The sequence below is a fragment of the Bombina bombina genome, chromosome 5 (genome assembly GCF_027579735.1).
Source record: "Bombina bombina isolate aBomBom1 chromosome 5, aBomBom1.pri, whole genome shotgun sequence".
In the NCBI taxonomy this organism is placed as follows: Eukaryota; Metazoa; Chordata; class Amphibia; order Anura; family Bombinatoridae; genus Bombina; species Bombina bombina.
Genome location: NC_069503.1, coordinates 363026962 through 363051572, shown reverse-complemented (window position 1 = coordinate 363051572; position 24611 = coordinate 363026962). Strand labels below are relative to the sequence as shown.

The 24611-nt window shown below is 40.4% G+C and overlaps 1 protein-coding gene across 1 annotated transcript in view; it reads left to right on the top strand.

Annotated features, from left to right (window-relative positions):
* Positions 1-24611, top strand: part of SKAP2 (src kinase associated phosphoprotein 2) — a 560398-nt gene that overhangs the window by 385597 nt on the left and 150190 nt on the right. Inside the window, exon 9 of the mRNA XM_053714166.1 lies at positions 2603-2716. Within this exon, the coding sequence (XP_053570141.1) occupies positions 2603-2716 (114 nt within the window). The remainder of the gene's footprint in view (positions 1-2602; positions 2717-24611) is intronic.

Sequence of the window (24611 nt, the reverse complement as noted above, 5' to 3'; positions counted from 1 at the left end):
AGACAATCCTTTCATCCGGGGGAACGGTCTCTCCATCCCGAGTGTTTGCAGAGATTTGCCAGAGGAAGATCTTATGACGTCTCAATACCAAGCTACCCAGATATGGGTTGAGGTACAGGGATCCTCAGGCGGAGCTGACAGATGCATTAGCAGTGCCTTGGAGGTTCAATTCAATTTATCTTTTCCAGCCGTTACCACTACTTCCTAGTGTAGTGGTTTGAATCATGCAGGGGTCAGTGATACTGATTGCTCCTTCTTGGCCGTGAAGGATATGGTTTGCGGACTAGTGGGGTTGTCGTTATCTCCTCCTTGGAAGTTAACTTGTCGCAGCGATTTGCTGACCAAGGTCTCTTTGTTTATCTATGTCTAGATCTCTGATGCTGACTGCGTGGAAATTTAACGCATAGTCCTAGCCAAGAGAGTGTTATTTTTACTCTCATTCAAGCTTGTAGCTGGTTGCTCGTCGCATCTATCATAAGGTGTGGAGGACCTACTTTTTCTGTTCTCCAGGATGAACTGGAGAAGGGCTTTTCTGCAAGTCCCCTGAGGGGACAGATTTTGGCCCTGTCTGTGTTACTGCACAAGAGATTCGCTGAGCTTCTTGATGTGCAGTCACTTGTTAAGGTTCTGCTAGGATCAGACCTGTGTTTGGATCTATTGCTCCTTCTTGGAGTTTAAATCTTGTTATTTAGGTTTTGAACGGGCTCCGTTAGACATTAAATTATTGTCTTGGAAGGTTTCTTTTCTACGGGCTATTGCTTCTGCACGCAGAATATCTGTGATTACTGCCTTGCAAAGCATCCCTCCTTATCTGGCTTTCCATGCTAATAAGGCTGTTCTACTAACCAAGTTAGGTTTTCTTCCTAAGGTTGTGTCAATTCGCAACATTAGTCAAGAGATTGTGGTTCCTTTCCTATGTCCTACTTTTTCATCGTCAAAGGAACGTTTTCAACGTACTTATGGATTTAGTTTGTGCTTTGAAGTCCTATCTTCAGGCGACAAAGGAATTTAGACAAACTTCCTTCTCTATTTGTTCTCTTTCCGTGAAGAGTGGGGGTCAGAGGGCCTCTTCGACTTACTTATCTTTTTGGCTAAGAAGTGTCCTCCGTTTCGCATTGAGACAGTGGGACATTAGCCTCCTCTGAGGATTACTGCTCATTCAACTAGAGCTGTGGCCTCTTCTTGGGCCTTTAAGAACGAGGCTTCTATGGAGCAGATTTGTAAGGCAGCTACTTGGTCCTCTTTACATACTTTTGCAAAATTTTACAAATTTGATGTTTTTGCTTCGGTGGAAGCAGCTTTTGGGAGAAAAGTTCTGCAGGTTGTGGTGCCCTCAGTATAGGGTCCACATCCTTTTACCCTCCCGTTTTTTTTAATTCAGTGTACTCTAGAGCTTGGGTATTTGTTCCCACAAGTAATGAATGAAGTAGTGTACTCTCCTCCCATTAAGATTTATACCCTGATATTTCTCCTACTGTTCCTTGTTCCCTTGGCAGAATGACTGGGGGATGAGGGGAGTGGGGTTGGTATTTAAGCCTTTGGCTGGGGTGTCTTTGCCTCCTCCAGGTTCTTAATTACCACATGTAATGAAAGAAGCAGTGGACTCTCCTCCCAGAGATGGAAATTAAATTATCAGGTAAGCATAATTTATGTTTTTTTCTTTTCTTGTCAACATTTTTTATACAAGACTTAAAATAAATGGTTTTAATTAAAGGCAGATTGATCCACTTTCAGATTGATCCAAAGTGTTGCATAATCATAAATGTATACAATATTGAGGCTATATAATGTGCAATATTGTGAAACTTGCTAGCTCATGGGGAACTTTGTAAAGTTTCATGCATATTGATAGTGTCAGACACTGAGTAGCTATAGTTTAGGTTTTTTCATGTATTCTACATTATTCCAGTTTTCAAATGCTTATGAATCTTAAATGGCTAAATTAATCGGACAGTCCCTACAATCTCTAAATTTAGGAAATGCATTTTTTAGCTTACTTGTAAAAATATTTTTCCCGCCTTCGTATGTGTGTGTATAAATAAAATATACAGGGCTAGATTACAAGTGGAGCACTAATTTATTGTGCGCCTGTAAACAGGTGAATTCCCCCATTTGTGGGCGCACAATAAATAACCAGCCATTACAAGTGGCTGGTTATTGCTACCCTTGAGTTCTGGTTAATTTTCAAAATAACCCCAAATTGCCCCCAAAATAAAGAATATTCTTTTTTTATTAAAAAAGTAGTATTTTTTAAATTAATTTAGCAATTTCTTTTAATAAAACAAACTGCAAAAAGCAGTTATGAGGGGTTAAAGTTGGCGGGTGCGGGGTGTTAAAAGTGCCTTTATATAGCGGTCTATAGGAACTGTGTGTTCCCTGTAAATACATATATATGCTAATATACACATATTTATGTGTTAATATGTGTATATACACATATTAAAACTAAGATATATATGTATATAAGCATACACATATATATTTACAATCTGCTGCCCATAGCTGCACGACTTACCCCCTTAGCAGCGATAGCTCTCACGCCGTTTTTACAACATAGAGTGTGGTTTTATATGACTCTACAAATCTGTTTCTTTTTCTTTAGACAGTGAAGGCGATGAGCTATATGACGACGTGAAACAGGATAATTCTCCAAATACATCATTTGAGATTCATCCAGATAAACATGACGGTGAAGACATTTATGAAGAACTTCCAGGTTAAGAATATTAGATTTATTCTTTGTTTTGTAACAATTTTTGAATTTCAGTGTTTGTGAATGAATATAAAAGGATACTTAAAATCCTAAAAATGGAGAATAAAATCAACTAAACATTATAGGAAGTTTAAAATGTACAAAATATGAATCAGAAGGAGGGTGCAAATAAATATTAAAGTGACATTGTGCTGTAAAAAATTATCCCCTTTAATGGGTTGACAGCAAGTCATTGTATCTGCTGGAGTGTAATTAATGGTTTAAATACAGCCTCTTTGCCTTTATTTTGTCATTGACATAGCTGCTTTTGCCTGTTGAAATCACCACCTATACTGAAATTGTTTACAGCAGTATTGGCTATAGAAAACTATCGGCCAGATTACGAGTTTTTCGTTATGAGCTGTGCAGTGCTAACAAGCAGTTTCTCTTGTAAGGTGTATCCAGTCCACGGATCATCCATTACTTGTGGGATATTCTCATTCCCAACAGGAAGTAGCTCCTCCCCTCACTGCCATATCCAGTCATTCTCTTGCAACTCTCAACAAGCATGGAGGTAGTAAGAGAGAAGTGGTGTAATGTAGCTGTTATTTTGCTTCAATCAAGAGTTTATTATTTTTAAATAGTACCGGAGTTGTGCTATTTTGTTCCAGGCAGGAAAAAAGAAGAATCTGCCTGTGATTTCTATGATCTTAGCAGGTTGTAACTAAGATCCATTGCTGTTCTCACACATGACTGAAGAGAGAGATAACTTCAGCGGGGGAATGGCGTGCAGGTTATCCTGCTATGAGGTATGTGCAGTTAATATTTTTCTAGAAGATGTGAAGGCTAGAAAATGCTGCTGATACCAAATTTATGTAAGGTAAGCCTGAATACAGTGATTTAATAGCGACTGGTATCATGCTTACTTTCTGAGGTAATACTCTTTTATATTTACAATATAAAACGTTTGCTGGCATGTTTAAACGTTTTTATATATAATTTGGTGATACAACTTTATTGGGGCCTAGTTTTTTTCCACATGGTTGGCTTAAATTTGCCTAGAAACAGTTTCCTGAGGCTTTCCACTGTGTTACTATGAGTGGGAGGGGCCTAGTTTAGCGTTTTTTTGCGCATTAACTATTACAGACTGAAACATCCAGCTTCCTCCAGGAGTCCCCTGAATGCTATAGAACATCTCTAAAGGGCTCTTAGGCTTCCAAAACCATTTGTTGGGGAAGGTAGGCCCACAGCAAGGCTGTGGTAGTTTGGTGTGACTGTTAAAAAACGTCTATATCATTTTTTTTTATCTGTTTTTTGAACTAAGGGGTTAATCATCCATTTGCAAGTGGGTGCAATGCTCTGTTAGCTTATTATACACACTGTACAAATTTCGTTTGATTTACTGCCTTTTTTCACTGTTTTTCAAATTCTGACAAAATTTGTTTCTCTTAAAGGCACAGTACCGTTTTTTATATTTGCTTGTTAACTTGATTTAAAGTGTTTTCCAAGCTTGCTAGTCTCATTGCTAGTCTGTATAAACATGTCTGACATAAAGGAAACTCCTTGTTCATTATGTTTAAAAGCCATGGTGGAACCCCCTCTTAGAATGTGTACCAAATGTACTGATTTCACTTTAAGCAATAAAGATCATATTCTGTCTTTAAAAAATTTATCACCAGAGGAATCTGACGAGGGGGAAGTTATGCCGACTAACTCTCCCCACGTGTCAGATCCTTTGACTCCCGCTCAAGGGACTCACGCTCAAATGGCGCCAAGTACATCCAGGGCGCCCATAGCGTTTACTTTACAAGACATGGCGGCATCATGGATAATACACTGTCAGCAGTATTAGCCAGACTACCTGTATTTAGAGGGAAGCGAGATAGCTTTGGAGTTAGACGAAATACAGAGCATACTGATGCTTTAAGAACTATGTCTGATACTGCCTCACAATATGCAGAAGCTGAAGGAGGAGAGCTTCTTTCTGTGGGTGATATTTCTGACTCAGGGAAGATGATGCAACCTGATTCTGATATTTCTACATTTAAATTTAAGCTTGAACACCTCCGCGTGTTACTCAGGGAGGTTTTAGCTGCTCTGAATGACTGTGATACAATTGCAGTGCCAGAGAAATTGTGTAGACTGGATAAATACTATGCAGTGCCGGTGTGCACTGATGTTTTTCCAATACCTAGAAGGTTTACAGAAATTATTACTAAGGAATGGGATAGACCAGGTGTGCCGTTCTCTCCCCCTCCTATTTTTAGAAAAATGTTTCCAATAGACGCCACCACACGGGACTTATGGCAGACAGTTCCTAAGGTGGAGGGAGCAATTTCTACTCTAGCAAAGCGTATTACTATCCCTGTCGAGGACAGTTGTGCTTTCTTAGATCCAATGGATAAAAAGTTAGAGGGTTACCTTAAGAAAATGTTTTTTCAACAAGGTTTTATCCTACAGCCCCTTGCATGCATTGCGCCTGTCACTGCTGCTGCAGCGTTCTGGTTTGAGTCTCTGGAAGAGGCTTTACAGGTAGCGACTCCATTATATGAAATACTTGACAAGCTTAGAGCACTTAAGCTAGCCAATTCTTTTGTTTCTGATGCCATTGTTCATTTGACTAAACTAACGGCTAAGAATTCTGGTTTTGCTATCCAGGCGCGCAGAGCGCTATGGCTTAAATCATGGTCAGCTGACGTTACTTCAAAATCGAAGCAGCTTAACACTCCCTTCAAGGGGCAGACCCTATTGGGGCCTGATTTGAAGGAGATTATTGCTGATATTGAAGATTAATTATTGATTTTGGAATATAATATTTATATTAATAATAATAATAATAACTATTATTTATGAAAGAATTTGCTTGTGAGAAACACAGCTTAATATAACAACTTTATTAGTCACAGCACCCAAAATCTTAGATCACACGATATCATATTCTATGCTTCTTTATATGGTACCATTAATATGAGTTACATTAAATACATTACATAAAACACATTGACATAACTGCATACAATTTCTTACATTAAATGCAAACAGACATAAAAACAACCTTATAGCTATAAAGTAAATAAGTGCATAATATAATTACCTCTGAGGCCCAGTAAGAGCTTGTAACCTCTTTCCTTTCTCCTCTCTCTACTCTCCTACTACTCTCTTCCTTCTCCCTATACCTTATATACCTTTTAAATGACAAGCCTCTTCAGCTAATACTTCCCAAAATGGATAATGGTGGGTATCCATTTTGGGTTAGCCTTTGAATGTGATTGGTTAGTATAATTCTGAGATATATTTTTGTATTTCTGCACTTCTAGCTATTTCTGACTTTTGGACAGCTGCGCACATGGCTTCTGGACTTTTTCACTAAACTATTTTAACTAAAGGATTTTACTGCTTTATTCTTGTCCATGATGAACAGGTGTGTCCTTGAGAAACTTTCAGCAAGCTGAACACTAAGCATTTACATCACACACATACATACATACATACATATATAAAAGTTGATCATATTTAGCAAATTACTCATACTGTAACAGTTCCGCCCTTGTGGCCATGAGAAATTTTTGGATTGGCCACACATTATTAGAGTAATTGCTTGTATCTTATCTGTTGAAATCCTAAATTACTATTTATTTATGATTTTCGCTATCTAAATTATTAAAAGAAAATTACAAAACTAACAATGATCCATTTTATATATATAAACCAATGGTAATGTGTTCATGTGAGGTGAAGCAATAATTTAGCATAGAAACTGGACACGACAAACCCATATAGGCCTCTTTCTCATGAAACACTTTAGCTTCTGTAATACTTCTTCTCATAAGTCATTGACCATGGCACCTGGAAAATGGTAATGTTCTTTTCTTCCTTTTCTTTTTGCAAGTCTTTCCTTCTTGATGATGTCTGTAATCACCCATGTCACAGAGGCTCTTTCTCACTGTTGGGGTTGGCAGCAGCAAATAAACTTCTGTAACCCTTATTTTCCCATTTAATAAAGCATAAAGTGGGAATGTCCTTTTACTTTTCAGAAAGCTTTTCTCCTTAATGACTTCCGTAGTTTCACAGAGGCTCTTGTTGATGCAGCAATTATATTGGAAACTTCTCTCACCTACAGTTGGTCTGGGCTTTTCTTCTAAGTCTTTTCCCAGCAAATGTGCTTCCTTCTTGTGCAGATGGTGAGGACTTTGATTTGCAGGCAGCATCCTTTTGAAACACTCTCTTACTTTTGGCTTTGCAGTCATCTTTTTGGAGTAGCTTATTACTTGTTGCTGGCAGTAGACTTCTCTCTGGTCTGTGGTTTCTTCTTGTCACTACTGGCAGTACACTACTCTCTTATATGGAGCTGGTCTGTGCATTTCTTGTTGTCGCTGCTGGCAGTACACTTCTCTCCGGTCTGGAGCACGTCTGTGGGTTTCTTGTTGTCACCATTTTGAAGGCTGATGAATGAGCATCTACTGTCATAATAGTGGAAAACTTGTGAGAAATATTTTTTCTTTATCAGCAAAAGATTGAGGATTATATTTGAATGTGGTGTCAGTGTCTATGTGGCCAATGTTAGGGTAGAAAAACCCTAAATGTATCTCCTGAGAATTTCCTAGTCACATTCACCTCATTCCTAATTTAGGATTGAACAAAACACCATTTGGTACTCTACAGAAACTGTATAAATCAAACAAATACATTCATGTATATATCCTGTACCTAAATAGACACCAGTTAATAATTACAATAGAGGCTATTTAATACCTACACGAATATCCCTACATCTTTATACTGTATATCTTATTTCTCTAAAGTGGGAATTATTGCATCTTTAACACTGACTGATTTCCATTGTTTGTGTGGGTGGTGGGTTTTACTGTTAGGGGGGTTGTTTGTATTTTTTATTACAGGTAAAAGAGCTGATTTCTTTGGGACAATGCCCGCAAAAGGCCCTTTTAAGGGCTATTGGTAGTTTAGTTTAGGCTAGGGTTTTTTTTATTTTGGGGGGGCTTTTTTTATTTTGATAGGGCTATTAGATTAGGTGTAATTAGTTTAAAGATCTGTAATTTGTTTTTTAATTTCTGTAATTTAGTGGGGGGGTTTGTGATTTAGCTAATTTAATGTATTTAATAGTATTTAATTTTTTTAATTGTAGTGCAGTGTTAGGTGTTAGTGTAACTTAGGTTAGGTTTTATTTTACAGGTAAAATTTGTCTTTATTTTAGCTAGGTAGTTATTAAATAGTTAAAGGGACACTGTACCCAAAAATTTAATTTCGTGATTCAGATTGAGCATGACATTTTATGCAAATTTCGAATTTACTCCTATTATCAAATTTTCTTCATTCTCTTGGTATCTTTATTTGAAATGCAAGTTTAGATGCCGGCCCATTTTTGGTGAACAACCTGGGTTGTCCTTGCTGATTGGTGGATAAATTCACCAATAAAAAAGTACTGTCCAGAGTACTTAAACCAAAAAAAGCTTAGATGCCTTCTTTTTCAAAAAATGATAGCAAGAGAATGAAGAAAAATTGAGTAAATTAGAAAGTTGCTTAAAATTGCATGTTCTTTCTGAATTCTAAATGAACAAATTTGGGTTCAGTGTCCCTTTAATAACTATTTAATAACTATTCTACCTAGTTAAAATAAATACAAACTTGCCTGTAAAATAAAAATAAACCCTAAGATAGCTACAATGTAACTATTGGTTATATTGTAGCTAGCTTAGGGTTTATTTTACAGGTAAGTATTTAGTTTTAAATAGGAATAATTTAGCTAATGATAGTAATTTTATTTACATTTATTTAAATTATATTTAAGTTAAGGGGTGTTAGGGTTAGACTTAGATTTAGGGGTTAATACATTTATTATAGTGGCGGCGACATTGGGGACGGCAGATTAGGGGTTAATAAATGTAGGTAGGTGTCGGCAATGTTGGGGCGGCAGATTAGGGGTTAATAAATATAATGTAGGTTGCGGCGATGTTAGGGGCAGCAGATTAGGGGTTAATAAATATAATGTAGGTTGCGGCGATGTTAGGGGCGGAAGATTAGGGGTTAATATTATTTAACTAGTGTTTGCGAGGCGGGAGTGCAGCGGTTTAGGGGTTAATATATTTATTATAGTGGGGACGATGTCTGGAGCGGCAGATTAGGGGTTAATAATTTTATTTTAGTATTTGCAATGCGGGAGGGCCTTGGTTTAGGGGTTAATAGGTAGTTTATGGGTGTTGGTGTACTTTTTAGCACTTTAGTTATGAGTTTTATGCTACGGTGTTGTACCATAAAACTCTTAACTACTGACTTTAGAATGCGTTATAGCCTGAACAGCCAATGCGGGCAAAAGTGGGCGTGAGCGACGGGAGAGGGATAAAGGGGAGAGAGATAGGGATAGAGGGGAGAGAGATAGAAAGAGAAGGGGAGAGAGATAGAAAGAGAGGGGGAGAGAACAAAATAGATGGGAAAGAGCGGGAGACGGGGGAATGAGCAAAATAGAGGGAAGAGAGAGAGAACAAAAGAGAGGGGGAGTGAGAAAATAAGAGGGGGAAAGAGAGCGCAAAAGAGAGGTGGGAGAGAGCGCAAAAGAGAGGGGGGAGAGAGCGCAAAAGAGAGGGGGAGAGAGAGAGCGCAAAAGAGAGGGGGGAGAGAGAGCGCAAAAGAGAGGGGGGAGAGAGAGCGCAAAAGAGAGGGGGGAGAGAGAGAGAGCAAAAGAGAGGGGGGAGAGAGAGAGCGCAAAAGAGAGGGGGGGGGAGAGCGCAAAAGAGAGGGGGAGAGAGCGCAAACGAGAGGGGGGAGAGAGAGAGCGCAAAAGCGGGGGGAGGGAGAGAGCGCAAAAGAGAGGGGGAGAGAGAGCGCAAAAGAGAGGGGGAGAGAGAGAGCGCAAAGAGAGGGGGGAGGGAGAGAGCGAAAAGGAGAAGGGGGAGAGAGCACAAAAGAGAGGGGGAGAGAGAGCGCAAAAGAGAGGGGGAGAGCGCAAAAGAGGGGGAGAGAGAGAGCGCAAAAGAGAGGGGGAGAAAGAGCAAAAGAGAGGGATGGGGAGAGAGACAGAGCAAAAGAGAGGGATGGGGAGAGAGACAGAGCAAAAGAGAGGGATGGGGAGAGAGACAGAGCAAAAGAGAGGGATGGGGAGAGAGACAGAGCAAAAGAGAGGGATGGGGAGAGAGACAGAGCAAAAAAGAGGGGGAGAGAGAGAGCGCAAAAGAGAGGGGGGAGAGAGCGCAAAAGAGAGGGGGAGAAAGAGCAAAAGAGAGGGATGGAGGAGAGAGACAGAGCAAAAGAGAGGGATGGGAAGAGAGACAGAGCAAAAAAGAGGGGGGAGAGAGAGAGAGAGCGCAAAAGAGAGGGGGAGAGAGAGAGCGCAAAAGAGAAGGGGAGACAGAGAGCGCAAAAGAGAGGGGGGGAGAGAGGGAGCGCAAAAGAGAGGGGGAGAGAGAGAGCGCAAAAGAGAGGGGGAGAGAGAGAGCACAAAAGAGAGGGGGGAGAGAGAGAGCGCAAAAGAGAGGGGGGAGAGAGAGAGCGCAAAAGAGAGGGAGGGGAGAGAGAGCGCAAAAGAGAGGGGGAGAGCGAGAGCGCAAAAGAGAGGGATGGGGAGAGCGAGAGCGCAAAAGAGAGGGATGGGGAGAGAGACAGAGCAAAAGAGAGGGATGGGGAGAGAGACAGAGCAAAAGAGAGGGATGGGGAGAGAGACAGAGCAAAAGAGAGGGGGGAGAGAGAGCGCAAAAGAGAGTGGGGAGAGATCGCATAAGAGAGGGGGGAGAGAGAGAGTGCAAAAGAGAAGGGGAGAGTTAGAAAGCGCAAAATAGAGGGGGAGAGAGAGTGCAAAAGAGAAGAGGAGAGAGCGCAAAAGAGAGGGTGGAGTGCGCAAAAGAGAGGGTGGAGAGAGAGAGCGCAAAAGAGAAGGGGGAGAGAGAGTGCAAAAGAGAGGGGGAGAGGGAGAGCGCGCAAAAGATGGGGGAGAGGGAGAGCGCGCAAAAGAGGGGCGGGGAGAAAGAGCAAAAGAGAGGGATGGGGAGAGAGACAGAGCAAAAGAGAGGGAGGAGAGAGAGCGCGCAAAAGAGAGTGGGGAGAGATTGCAAAAGAGAGGGGGGAGAGTTAGAAAGCGCAAAAGAGAGGGGGAGAGAGAGTGCAAAAGAGAAGGGGAGAGAGAGAGCGCAAAAAAGAGGGGGGAGTGCGCAAATGAGAGAGGGGAGAAAGAGAGGGGAGAGAGCGCAAAAGAGAAGGGGGAGAGAGAGAGAGCAAAAGAGAGGGGGAAAGGGAGAGCACGCAAAAGAGAGGGGGGAGAGAGAGAGCGCAAAAGAGAGGGGGAGAAAGAGCAAAAGAGAGGGATGGGGAGAGAGACAGAGCAAAAGAGAGGGATGGGGAGAGAGACAGAGCAAAAGAGAGGGTTGGGGAGAGAGACAGAGCAAAAGAGAGGGATGGGGAGAGAGACAGCAAAAGAGAGGGATGGGGAGAGAGACAGAGCAAAAGAGAGGGATGGGGAGAGAGACAGAGCAAAAGAGAAGGATGGGGAGAGAGACAGAACAAAAGAGAGGGGGGAGAGAGAGCGTGCAAAAGAGAGTGGGGAAAGATCGCAAAAGAGAGGGGGGAGAGCGCAAAAGAGAAGGGGAGAGTTAGAAAGCGCAAAAGAGAGGGGGAGAGAGAACAAAAGAGAAGGGGGAGAGAGAGAGAGCAAAAGAGAGGGAGGAGAGGGAGAGCGCGCAAAAGAGAGGGGGGAGAGAGTGCAAAAGAGAGGTGGAAGAGAGAGAGCGCAAAAGAGAGGGGGAGAAAGAGAGCAAAAGAGAGGGATGGGGAGAGAGACAGAGCAAAAGAGAGGGATGGGGAGAGAGACAGAGCAAAAGAGAGGGGGGAGAGAGAGCGCAAAAAAGAGAGGGGGGAGAGAGAGCGCAAAAGAGAGAGGGGGGAGAGAGAGCGCAAAAGAGAGAGGGGAGAGAGAGAGCGCAAAAGAGAGGGGGGAGAGAGAGAGCGCAAAAGAGAGGGGGAGAAAGAACAAAAGAGAGGGATGGGGAGAGAGACAGAGCAAAAGAGAGGGATGGGGAGAGAGACAGAGCAAAAGAGAGGGATGGGGAGAGAGACAGAGCAAAAGAAGAGGGATGGGGAGAGAGACAGAGCAAAAGAGAGGGATGGGGAGAGAGACGGAGCAAAAGAGAGGGATGGGGAGAAAGACAGAGCAAAAGAGAGGGATGGGGAGAGAGAGAGCGCAAAGGAGAGGAGGTAGTGTGCCAAAGAGAGAGGGGAGAAAGAGCGCAAAAGAGAGGGGGAGAAAGAGCAAAAGAGAGGGATGGGGAGAGAGACAGAGCAAAAGAGAGGGATGGGGAGAGAGAGAGCGCAAAAGAGAGGAGGTAGTGTGCCAAAGAGAGAGGGGAGAAAGAGCGCAAAAGAGAGGGGGAGAAAGAGCAAAAGAGAGGGATGGGGAGAGAGACAGAGCAAAAGAGAGGGATGGGGAGAGAGACAGAGCAAAAGAGAGGGATGGGGAGAGAGACAGAGCAAAAGAAGAGGGATGGGGAGAGAGACAGAGCAAAAGAGAGGGATGGGGAGAGAGACGGAGCAAAAGAGAGGGATGGGGAGAAAGACAGAGCAAAAGAGAGGGATGGGGAGAGAGAGCGCGCAAAAGAGAGGAGGTAGTGTGCCAAAGAGAGAGGGGAGAAAGAGCGCAAAAGAGAGGGATGGGGAGAGAGACAGAGCAAAAGAGAGGGATGGGGAGAGAGACAAAGCAAAAGAGAGTGGGGAGAGATTGCAAAAGAGAGGGGGGAGAGAGAGAGAGCGCAAAAGGGAAGGGGAGAGTTAGAAAGCGCAAAAGAGAGGGGGAGAGAGAGAGCGCAAAAGAGAGGGGGAGAGAGAGTGCAAAAGAGAAGGGGAGAGAGAGTGCGCAAAAGAGAGAGGGGAGAAAGAGAGTGCAAAAGAGAGAGGGAGAGAGCGCAAAAGAGAAGGGGGAGAGAGAGAGCGCAAAAGAGAGGGGGGAGAGGGAGATCGTGCAAAAGAGAGGGGGGAGAGAGAGAGCGCAAAAGAGAGGGGGAGAAAGAGCAAAAGAGAGGGATGGGGAGAGAGAGCAAAAGAGAGGGATGGGGAGAGAGACAGAGCAAAAGAGAGGGATGGGGAGAAAGACAGAGCAAAAGAGAGGGATGGGGAGAGAGAGAGCGCAAAAGAGAAGAGGAAAGAGAAAGAGAGAGTGCAAAAGAGAGGAGGTAGTGCGCCAAAGAGAGAGGGGAGAAAGAGAGTGCAAAAGAGAGGGGGAGAGAGAGTGCAAAAGAGAGGGATAAGAGAGAGCAAAAGTGAGGGGGAGAGAGAGAGCGCGAATGAGAGAAGGGGGAGTGAAAGCAAAAGAGAGGGCGCAAAAAGAGAGGGGAAAGAGAAAGCAAAAAGAGAGGGTAAAGAGCAAAAGAGAGGGGAGAGAGAGCAAAAGAGAGGGGGGATAGAAAGAGCCAAAGAGAGGGGGTAGAAAGAGCAAAAGAGAGGTGGAGCGAGAGAGAGAGCAAAAGAGAGGGGGAGAGAGCACAAAAGAGGGGGGAGAGCAAAAGAGAGGGGGGAGAGATAGAGCAAAAGAGAGGGGGAACAAGAGAGCGTAAGGGGTGGGACTGCTGTACTGCAAAAAATGGCCCGTGTGAACGGGCTTTAGGACTAGTAAGTTACATAAACAACTTATATATGTATGTGTATATGACGTTCACTCCTGGGGCAGACTTACAAAATTGAGCATTTAATTGAGAACTGCTAGTGAGGAAATGAAGTCCAGTTCTTGGTTGCTTCTAATAATGCTGGTGAGTGTGCTCTAACTAAACTGTAGCTCTCCTAGAACCTGGATATAAGCTCCAGTGGGCTGTGAGAAGCTCACTCAGAATAAACAGCACCCATATAATATTACATAGGCAGCTTACCCAGAGCTGGTGTGTCCGTCCCTTTTATGATAAACCACAAATAATAAACAAATAAATAGTTTAGCTAGTATTAACCCAATTTGCCTTGGAGAACTGTTCATGTCCTCAGTCAAAATTAAACTTTCATGATTTAGATAGAGCGTGCAATTTTAAGCAACTTTTTACTGCACTCTTTTTGAGGCACCAGCTCCCACCACACATGTGCAAGAATTCACGTCTTTAATTTGTTTTTTCTCAAAAGCACAAATACCATGGAATACACAAAAGGCAGGAAATGTAAGTCTTCTAAGAACTTTGTTCATGGCATCATGGATGACATAATTACTATTTACTATTATAACAATAATAATCACTAACTCAAGGCATCAGAACCAAACACAGAATGCCTCTAAATGTCAAAGTTTACAGATATTGTGAAAACTCCACCCCTAAATGCTACATCACATTTTATATTATTTTTTTAGAGCTATTAAGTGTTAGACATAAGGCATGAAATTAAATAAGGGCCATTGTTCTGCTAAGCTATTTATAGAGTGATTAACTACTACTGAAAGAAAGGTCCTTGTGATATGTATAAAAATGGTAAATGAAGGTTTCTCCTTTCACTCCATGGTCAGACACAGGGGCCGCTGCTTCTTAACTCGTACGCCTCCTCTGAGGCTGCGGACATCAATCCGCCCAATCTCATACGATTGGGTTGATTGACACCCCCTGCTAGCGGCCGCAAATCTGCAGGGGGCGGTATTGCACAAGCAGTTCACCAGAACTGCTTGTGCAATGATAAATGCTGACAGCCCCTAAGAATGTTCATCATATATATAAAAAATATATTTCTCCTAGATTTGCCTGGCTCTACTCATGTAGCACCCTACCCCAGATAACACGTTTCTGTGCCAAACACTAGACCTTCAAACCCTAATTGCCCAGATTACAATCTTATGGGCATTAAAGGGACAGTAGACACCTTTAAATTACAGTCTAAAATTTTTAAAATAAATTTAAATTTCTTATTTGCTGAAATTATTTTTTATTAGCCACATGCCTCCCACCACTTGCCTTATTTGGCGTCGCCGATGTGGGCTTGAGTCGGATGCTGACTAGCCATGATCATTATGTTAGTATAAAGTGCGTTGGTTTGCAGTTCCAATCTGGTAAAGCCAATTAGGGAAAGATGTGTAGCAGGGTTAGCCTTGAGATGTCTGTAGTGTGCTTTTCCAGTTCTGAGAATTAGAAAAGCCACAATTTTCTGAACTAAAATACATTAAGGCGGGTCAAAATAGATAATGAAAATATACTGCAATGTTGTATCATTGCTCATAATGAAAAAATTTGGGCAAGATTACGAGTGGAGCGCTATTTAGCTCTTACGCTAGAGCGCTAATTGCACTAAAAGTAAACTTTTTGCGCGCATTGGGTTGATCTTGTATTATGAATTGAAAGTAAATAGTTTGTACTCTAGCGCTAACCTGATGCGCACAAACAGCTTACTTCAAGCGTAACTAGAATATCGCACGCGATAACCTATTCCCTCATAGAAGTCAACGAAGAAAAAAAGTGGAAAAACACCCTACTCACATGCTAACCCGAAATTTATGTTCTCAAGTGCGCTAACCCGAACCCATGTTCCCAAGTGCGCTAACTGACATGAAAATATGAATATTTTACATTCCAATGTTCTTTGCATAGAAGAATATATTCTATTTATTCATAAATACATATTTCTAAATATATCTCATAGTATTTTGGTACAGTATATATCCATACCTATACATGATTATATAGGTATAGATATCAGATATATATATATATATATAGGAATATCTATTTATAAATACTTAGAATATTCCCCTATGTGTAGAACATTAGAATGTGAAATATTTACAGTAAATACACATTATAACCCTTTATTAAATATGAATAATTTCATAAATATTAATTTCCATGTTTTCATCTACTTAACTGCAAAGGGCTCCAATGCACTTATTTCTATATGTCTATATGTGTGTACATACTGTATGTATTTATGTGTATATATGTCTGTATACATTTTAGACATGTATATGTATGTATCTCTATGTTAAAGCACTTTGCGGCCTTTTTTCTCTCTAACACCTGAGACCTCATATGTTTGAGCTCTTATAACTTTTGTGTGCAGTATTTTTTGTAAATAATTTTTATTAGATGGGGTTATTATGAGTGTAACTGTACTTTGTAATGTATTTTTGATGTGTTTTGTGCAACTTTTATTTCCGCAAAACAGTTAATCACAGCTCTGAAGTCGCGGTAATCATTTTAGCGTAAATTGGGATTGCGCTCAAGCAATCGCATTTACTTTCAACGCGTAATAAAAGCGCAATTTAACCTGCGCGCAAACGATCACGAAAACCCGATATCGTTCTTAATCTGGCCCTTTATGTAAAAAAGGTGTTTACGGTCCCTTTAAGTATTAGAGGATGGTACATATCAAAATCTATAAATCATAAATACATTTAGTCATCAGTAAAACAATTGCAATTTTTGTTAACAAACATTTAAAATAAAATCTTATTTGTTTACATCTTTTGTTTAGTAAGGGTAATTATTTATTTTTACCTAACCACCATCTACTATAGGAGGAAGAAAAATAAAATAATGAGAAAATGCTCTTCTGACTGTGAAAATGCTGTACCTTAGAAGGTTTACACATTCTATCAAGAGGAAGCGAGCCTTTTATGAGTCTAAGGGTTTATTTCTTTTCAATTAACCAAGGCGCTGACTTAGCTGTTTGTAAAAGTCTGCTGATGCACCATTAAATACTGTACATATGTAGTTCATGACATAAACTCATTTATCAGATCGTTTTGGATAAATCTCTCAAACACCCCCCCCCCCCCACTTAGTGTTCTTTCAACTTTTTTATCAAGAATTAAATTCTTATGAGATCATTGTAAGTCTTTTATATACAGTGTTACCTACCAGTGCTTTGAGCATTAAGAATTTTGAACCCACATTATCTAACATTCAATAGTCCTTTGAACAGTTTAAAGTTATCAGGGTCAACCTTAGCATTTGCGGGGCCCTGGGCAAGATAAATTTGTGGGGGCCCTCAGACCAGTGCCCTTATTCCCCACCTTTGTATGCCATGCCCCTTGTATGGTCCACCCCTATGCCAATATTATATTCAGTGATACCTATATAAAGAACAAAATATTAGACCTCCTGATACCATAAACACTTCTCATAAACTTAATACAACATATACATTGCACCATCTGATAATCTCACCACTGTGCTAGCCCCCCAAAAAAACGGGCTCTGGGCAGGGGCCCCTCATACTTATTTTCTTACATTAGTATTTTTTTTCTTACAATTTAATACTGTGACATTAGAGGTAATATCACTGCCTCTTTGTGTGTGTGCCTTAACATTATTGTAGGCACCAAATTAATTCTGCTTTAAAACGCCTAACTTTTCTGGTCCACTCTATCATTGGCTGCTTTATCCATGCCCAAATATAAACAGAAGACCATTTTTAAAATGGGAGGAGATGGATTTGCAAAATTATATATTCTGTAATACAAGGAACAAAAAGGTATTTTATAGCGAAGAGGAAAAACATATATAAAGAGACAGTCACCAGGTATTTGCTATTATATTGTACAGCTGTAAAAACAAATGCAAACGCAAACAAAAAAAGAACAAAAATACTAAAAATAAATAAGAAAATGTAATTCCTATTAATACAGAAATATATATTATAAAGCATATAAAAAACATCTGTTTATTCCCAAGTTAAAGGGGCACGAAACCCAATTTTTTTCTTTCATTATTCAGATAGAGCATGCACTTTTAAATAACTTTCCAATGTATTTCTATTTTATTTGTTTTACTCTTTTTGTATCCTTTGTTGAAAAAATGTACTTACAGTAGGTAGGCTTAGAAGCTGCTGATTGGTGGCTGCACGTATATTCTTCCTGCCATTATCATTCAGCTAGCACCCAGTAGTGCATTACTGCTCCTTCAACAAAGGATACCAAGAGACTAAAGCAAATTAAATTAAAGAAGTAAATTGGGAAGTTGTTAAAATTGTGTGCGTTATCACAGTGGTTCTTAAACCAGTCCTCAGGACCCCACAACCTGTCCAGGATTTAGGGATTACCCAGTTGTGTCTTTTTGTTTTTTTGGAAAACACCTTAAACACACCTGGGTAATACCAAAATATTGGACTGGTTGTAGGGTCCTAAGGACTGGTTTAGGAACCACTGCTTTATCGGAATCATGAAAGAAAAATGTGGGGTTTCATGTCCCTTTAAGACTGAGGGCCAAATGATCTAAAGCTTTCCATTCAGGTGAGATGATCTAAGAAATTACTTCAGTACCACAAGGTCCCTCAAAGAATTTTAAACCCACAAATTTTAGTTTGTGAGATGTTTATGTTGCTGTGCAGGGTTCTGGATGTGCAGAGAAACCTACATTATATTATATACAAAATATTGGGTCATTTCTCTCCATGCTGGCTAGTTTTTGATCATCAAGCCATGAGTAAAATGAGTTAAAATTATTTCATCAGGCCATATCAACTCTTTCCACTCCTATTTAAATGTCATCTTTAGTGCATCTTCAATCATAAAATGTATTAACTTAACCTATGTATACCCTGTGCTTAAATGGATTTAAAATACAAAACTGAAATGAACATGAATGTATTTCAGTTTTGAATAGAAGCATTTTTGCAATATTCACATATTAGCCAAAACACTTCTAGTAAAACATATTTGACTGCCTTGGATATTGTGGGACTGTCCCTTGCACAGCTTCCCCAATCAGGTGAAATAACCTGGTTTCCAGGGACTGCCTTTGCCCAACTCTGCCTAACCCTGCTCATAACATGCTCAGACCTGTCCTCCACAAACACCTGTCCCTCACCATTCCTGTCACAGCTCACAAAAAACTGCTTCACTTCCCTGTCCCAAAAAGCCTTTGGGAAACGTTGAAGTATACTTTTTTAGTGTATATACGCCCATGCACCTGCATTCAAAAGCCACACCTGCATTCAAAAGCCACATCTGCTCAGAGCATATGTTTTGCCTCAGTTTGCATCATCTCTGATGAATACAGTAACTGATGGCTCCCTAAGACATTGACTTTATGCACATATGCTCCATGCACTAAAAGCCTTTACTAAAGCAGAAACATTTTTACTAATAGATGTGTATTAAATAATGCACGTATTTACATTTCAGGTTTTTTTTAATCTATACAAAACCCACATTTGTTTTTTTTAATGATTCAGATAGAGCATGCCATTTTTGGTTCAGAACCTAAATGTAGCCACCAATAAGCAAGCACTATCCAGGGTGCTGAACCTAAAATGGTCCGGCTCCTAAGCTTTATATTCCTGCTTTTAAAATAAAGATAGCAAGAGAACGAAGAAAAAACATAATTTATGCTTACCTGATAAATTCCTTTCTCCTGTAGTGTAGTCAGTCCACGGGTCATCCATTACTTATGGGATTATATCTCCTCCCTAACAGGAAGTGCAAGAGGATCACCCAAGCAGAGCTGCTATATAGCTCCTCCCCTCTACGTCATACCCAGTCATTCGACCGAAACCAAACGAGAAAGGAGAAACTATAGGGTGCAGTGGTGACTGGAGTTTAATTTAAAATTTAGACCTGCCGTAAAAAACAGGGCGGGCCGTGGACTGACTACACTACAGGAGAAAGGAATTTATCAGGTAAGCATAAATTATGTTTCTTTCATGTAATTAGCAAGAGTCCATGAGATAGTGACGTATGGGATATACATTCCTACCAGGAGGGGCAAAGTTTCCCAAACCTCAAAATGCCTATAAATACACCCCTCACCACACCCACAATTCAGTTTTACAAACTTTGCCTCCGATGGAGGTGGTGAAGTAAGTTTGTGCTAGATTCTACGTTGATATGCGCTCCGCAGCAAGTTGGAGCCCGGTTTTCCTCTCAGCGTGCAGTGAATGTCAGAGGGATGTGAAGAGAGTATTGCCTATTTGAATGCAGTGATCTCTTTCTACGGGGTCTATTTCATAGGTTCTCTGTTATCGGTTGTAGAGATTCATCTCTTACCTCCCTTTTCAGATCGACGATATACTCTTATATATACCATTACCTCTGCTGATTCTCGTTTCAGTACTGGTTTGGCTTTCTACAAACATGTAGATGAGTGTCCTGGGGTAAGTAAATCTTATTTTCTGTGACACTCTAAGCTATGGTTGGGCACTTTGTTTATAAAGTTCTAAATATATGTATTCAAACATTTATTTGCCTTGACTCAGAATGTTCAACTTTCCTTATTTTTCAGACAGTCAGTTTCATATTTGGGATAATGCATTTCAATCAATAATTTTTTTCTTACCTTTAAAAATTTGACACTTTTTCCCTGTGGGCTGTTAGGCTCGCGGGGGCTGAAAATGCTTCATTTTATTGCGTCATTCTTGGCGCGGACTTTTTGGCGCAAAAATTCATTTCCGTTTCCGGCGTCATACGTGTCGCCGGAAGTTGCGTCATTTTTTTGACGTTATTTTGCGCCAAAGATGTCGGCGTTCCGGATGTGGCGTCATTTTGGCGCCAAAAGCATTTAGGCGCCAAATAATGTGGGCGTCTGATTTGGCGCTAAAAAATATGGGCGTCGCTTTTATCTCCACATTATTTAAGTCTCATTTTTTATTGCTTCTGGTTGCTAGAAGCTTGTTCTTGGCATTCTTTCCCATTCCTGAAACTGTCATTTAAGGAATTTGTTCAATTTTGCTTTATATGTTGTTTTTTATCTTACATATTGCAAGATGTCTCACGTTGCATCTGAGTCAGAAGATACTACAGGAAAATCGCTGTCTAGTGCTGGATCTACCAAAGCTAAGTGTATCTGCTGTAAATTGTTGGTAGCTATTCCTCCGGCTGTTGTTTGTATTGATTGTCATGACAAACTTGTTAATGCAGATAATATTTCCTTTAGTAAAGTACCATTGCCTGTTGCAGTTCCTTCAACATCTAAGGTGCAGAATGTTCCTGATAACATAAGAGATTTTGTTTCTGAATCCATAAAGAAGGCTATGTCTGTTATTTCTCCTTCTAGTAAACGTAAAAAATCTTTTAAAACTTCTCTCCCTACAGATGAATTTTTAAATGAACATCATCATTCTGATTCTGATGACTCTTCTGGTTCAGAGGATTCTGTCTCAGAGGTTGATGCTGATAAATCTTCATATTTATTTAAAATGGAATTTATTCGTTCTTTACTAAAAGAAGTACTAATTGCTTTAGAAATAGAGGATTCTGGTCCTCTTGATACTAATTCTAAACGTTTGGATAAGGTATTTAAAGCTCCTGTGGTTATTCCAGAAGTTTTTCCTGTTCCTAATGCTATTTCTGCAGTAATTTCCAAAGAATGGGATAAATTGGGTAATTCATTTACTCCTTCTAAACGTTTTAAGCAATTATATCCTGTGCCGTCTGACAGATTAGAATTTTGGGACAAAATCCCTAAAGTTGATGGGGCTATTTCTACCCTTGCTAAACGTACTACTATTCCTACGTCAGATGGTACTTCGTTTAAGGATCCTTTAGATAGGAAAATTGAATCCTTTCTAAGAAAAGCTTATCTGTGTTCAGGTAATCTTCTTAGACCTGCTATATCTTTGGCTGATGTTGCTTCAGCTTCAACTTTTTGGTTGGAAACTTTAGCGCAACAAGTAACACATCATGATTCTCATGATATTATTATTCTTCTTCAGCATGCTAATAATTTTATCTGTGATGCCATTTTTGATATTATCAGAGTTGATGTCAGGTTTATGTCTCTAGCTATTTTAGCTAGAAGAGCTTTATGGCTTAAAACTTGGAATGCTGATATGGCTTCTAAATCAACTCTACTTTCTATTTCTTTCCAGGGTAACAAATTATTTGGTTCTCAGTTGGATTCTATTATTTCAACTGTTACTGGTGGGAAAGGAACTTTTTTACCACAGGATAAAAAATCTAAAGGTAAAAACAGGGCTAATAATCGTTTTCGTTCCTTTCGTTTCAACAAAGAACAAAAGCCTGATCCTTCATCCTCAGGAGCAGTTTCAGTTTGGAAACCATCTCCAGTCTGGAATAAATCCAAGCCAGCTAGAAAGGCAAAGCCTGCTTCTAAGTCCACATGAAGGTGCGGCCCTCATTCCAGCTCAGCTGGTAGGGGGCAGGTTACATTTTTTCAAGGAAATTTGGATCAATTCTGTTCACAATCTTTGGATTCAGAACATTGTTTCAGAAGGGTACAGAATTGGTTTCAAGATGAGACCTCCTGCAAAGAGATTTTTTCTTTCCCGTGTCCCAGTAAATCCAGTAAAAGCTCAAGCATTTCTGAATTGTGTTTCAGATCTAGAGTTGACTGGAGTAATTATGCCAGTTCCAGTTCCGGAACAGGGGATGGGGTTTTATTCAAATCTCTTCATTGTACCAAAGAAGGAGAATTCCTTCAGACCAGTTCTGGATCTAAAAATATTGAATCGTTATGTAAGGATACCAACGTTCAAGATGGTAACTGTAAGGACTATCTTGCCTTTTGTTCAGCAAGGGAATTATATGTCCACAATAGATTTACAGGATGCATATCTGCATATTCCGATTCATCCAGATCATTATCAGTTCCTAAGATTCTCTTTTCTGGACAAGCATTACCAGTTTGTGGCTCTGCCGTTTGGCCTAGCTACAGCTCCAAGAATTTTTACAAAGGTTCTCGGTGCCCTTCTGTCTGTAATCAGAGAACAGGGTATTGTGGTATTTCCTTATTTGGACGATATCTTGGTACTTGCTCAGTCTTTACATTTAGCAGAATCTCATACGAATCGACTTGTGTTGTTTCTTCAAGATCATGGTTGGAGGATCAATTTACCAAAAAGTTCATTGATTCCTCAGACAAGGGTAACCTTTCTGGGTTTCCAGATGGATTCAGTGTCCATGACTCTGTCTTTAACAGACAAGAGACGTCTAAAATTGATTGCAGCTTGTCGAAACCTTCAGTCACAATCATTCCCTTCGGTAGCCTTATGCATGGAAATTCTAGGTCTTATGACTGCTGCATCGGACGCGATCCCCTTTGCTCGTTTTCACATGCGACCTCTTCAGCTCTGTATGCTGAATCAATGGTGCAAGGATTACACAAAGATATCTCAATTAATATCTTTAAAACCGATTGTTCGACACTCTCTAACATGGTGGACAGATCACCATCGTTTAATTCAGGGGGCTTCTTTTGTGCTTCCGACCTGGACTGTAATTTCAACAGATGCAAGTCTCACAGGTTGGGGAGCTGTGTGGGGATCTCTGACGGCACAAGGAGTTTGGGAATCTCAGGAGGTGAGATTACCGATCAATATTTTGGAACTCCGTGCAATTTTCAGAGCTCTTCAGTTTTGGCCTCTTCTGAAGAGAGAATCGTTCATTTGTTTTCAGACAGACAATGTCACAACTGTGGCATACATCAATCATCAAGGAGGGACTCACAGTCCTCTGGCTATGAAAGAAGTATCTCGAATTTTGATTTGGGCGGAATCCAGCTCCTGTCTAATCTCTGCGGTTCATATCCCAGGTATAGACAATTGGGAAGCGGATTATCTCAGTCGCCAAACGTTGCATCCGGGCGAATGGTCTCTTCACCCAGAGGTATTTCTTCAGATTGTTCAAATGTGGGAACTTCCAGAAATAGATCTGATGGCGTCCCATCTAAACAAGAAACTTCCCAGGTATCTGTCCAGATCCCGGGATCCTCAGGCGGAGGCAGTGGATGCATTATCTCTTCCTTGGAAGTATCATCCTGCCTATATCTTTCCGCCTCTAGTTCTTCTTCCAAGAGTAATCTCCAAGATTCTGAAGGAATGCTCGTTTGTTCTGCTGGTAGCTCTGGCATGGCCTCACAGGTTTTGGTATGCGGATCTTGTCCGGATGGCCTCTTGCCAACCGTGGACTGTTCCGTTAAGACCAGACCTTCTGTCACAAGGTCCTTTTTTCCATCAGGATCTGAAATCCTTAAATTTAAAGGTATGGAGATTGAACGCTTGATTCTTGGTCAAAGAGGTTTCTCTGACTCTGTGATTAATACTATGTTACAGGCTCGTAAATCTGTATCTAGAGAGATATATTATAGAGTCTGGAAGACTTATATTTCTTGGTGTCTTTCTCATCATTTTTCTTGGCATTCTTTTAGAATACCGAGAGTATTACAGTTTCTTCAGGATGGTTTAGATAAGGGTTTGTCTGCAAGTTCCTTGAAAGGACAAATCTCTGCTCTTTCTGTTCTTTTTCACAGAAAGATTGCTATTCTTCCTGATATTCATTGTTTTGTACAAGCTTTGGTTCGTATAAAGCCTGTCATTAAGTCAATTTCTCCTCCTTGGAGTTTGAATTTGGTTCTGGGGGCGCTTCAAGCTCCTCCATTTGAACCTATGCATTCATTGGACATTAAATTACTTTCTTGGAAAGTTTTGTTCCTTTTGGCCATCTCTTCTGCCAGAAGAGTTTCTGAATTATCTGCTCTTTCTTGTGAGTCTCCTTTTCTGATTTTTCATCAGGATAAGGCGGTGTTGCGAACTTCTTTTGAATTTTTACCTAAAGTTGTGAATTCCAACAACATTAGTAGAGAAATTGTGGTTCCTTCATTATGTCCTAATCCTAAGAATTCTAAGGAGAAATCGTTGCATTCTTTGGATGTTGTTAGAGCTTTGAAATTTTATGTTGAAGCTACTAAATCTTTCCGAAAGACTTCTAGTCTATTTGTTATCTTTTCCGGTTCTAGAAAAGGCCAGAAAGCTTCTGCCATTTCTTTGGCATCTTGGTTGAAATCTTTAATTCATCTTGCCTATGTTGAGTCGGGTAAAACTCTGCCTCAGAAAATTACAGCTCATTCTACTAGGTCAGTTTCTACTTCCTGGGCGTTTAGGAATGATGCTTCGGTTGATCAGATTTGCAAAGCAGCAACTTGGTCCTCTTTGCATACTTTTACTAAATTCTACCATTTTGATGTATTTTCTTCTTCTGAAGCAGTTTTTGGTAGAAAAGTACTTCAGGCAG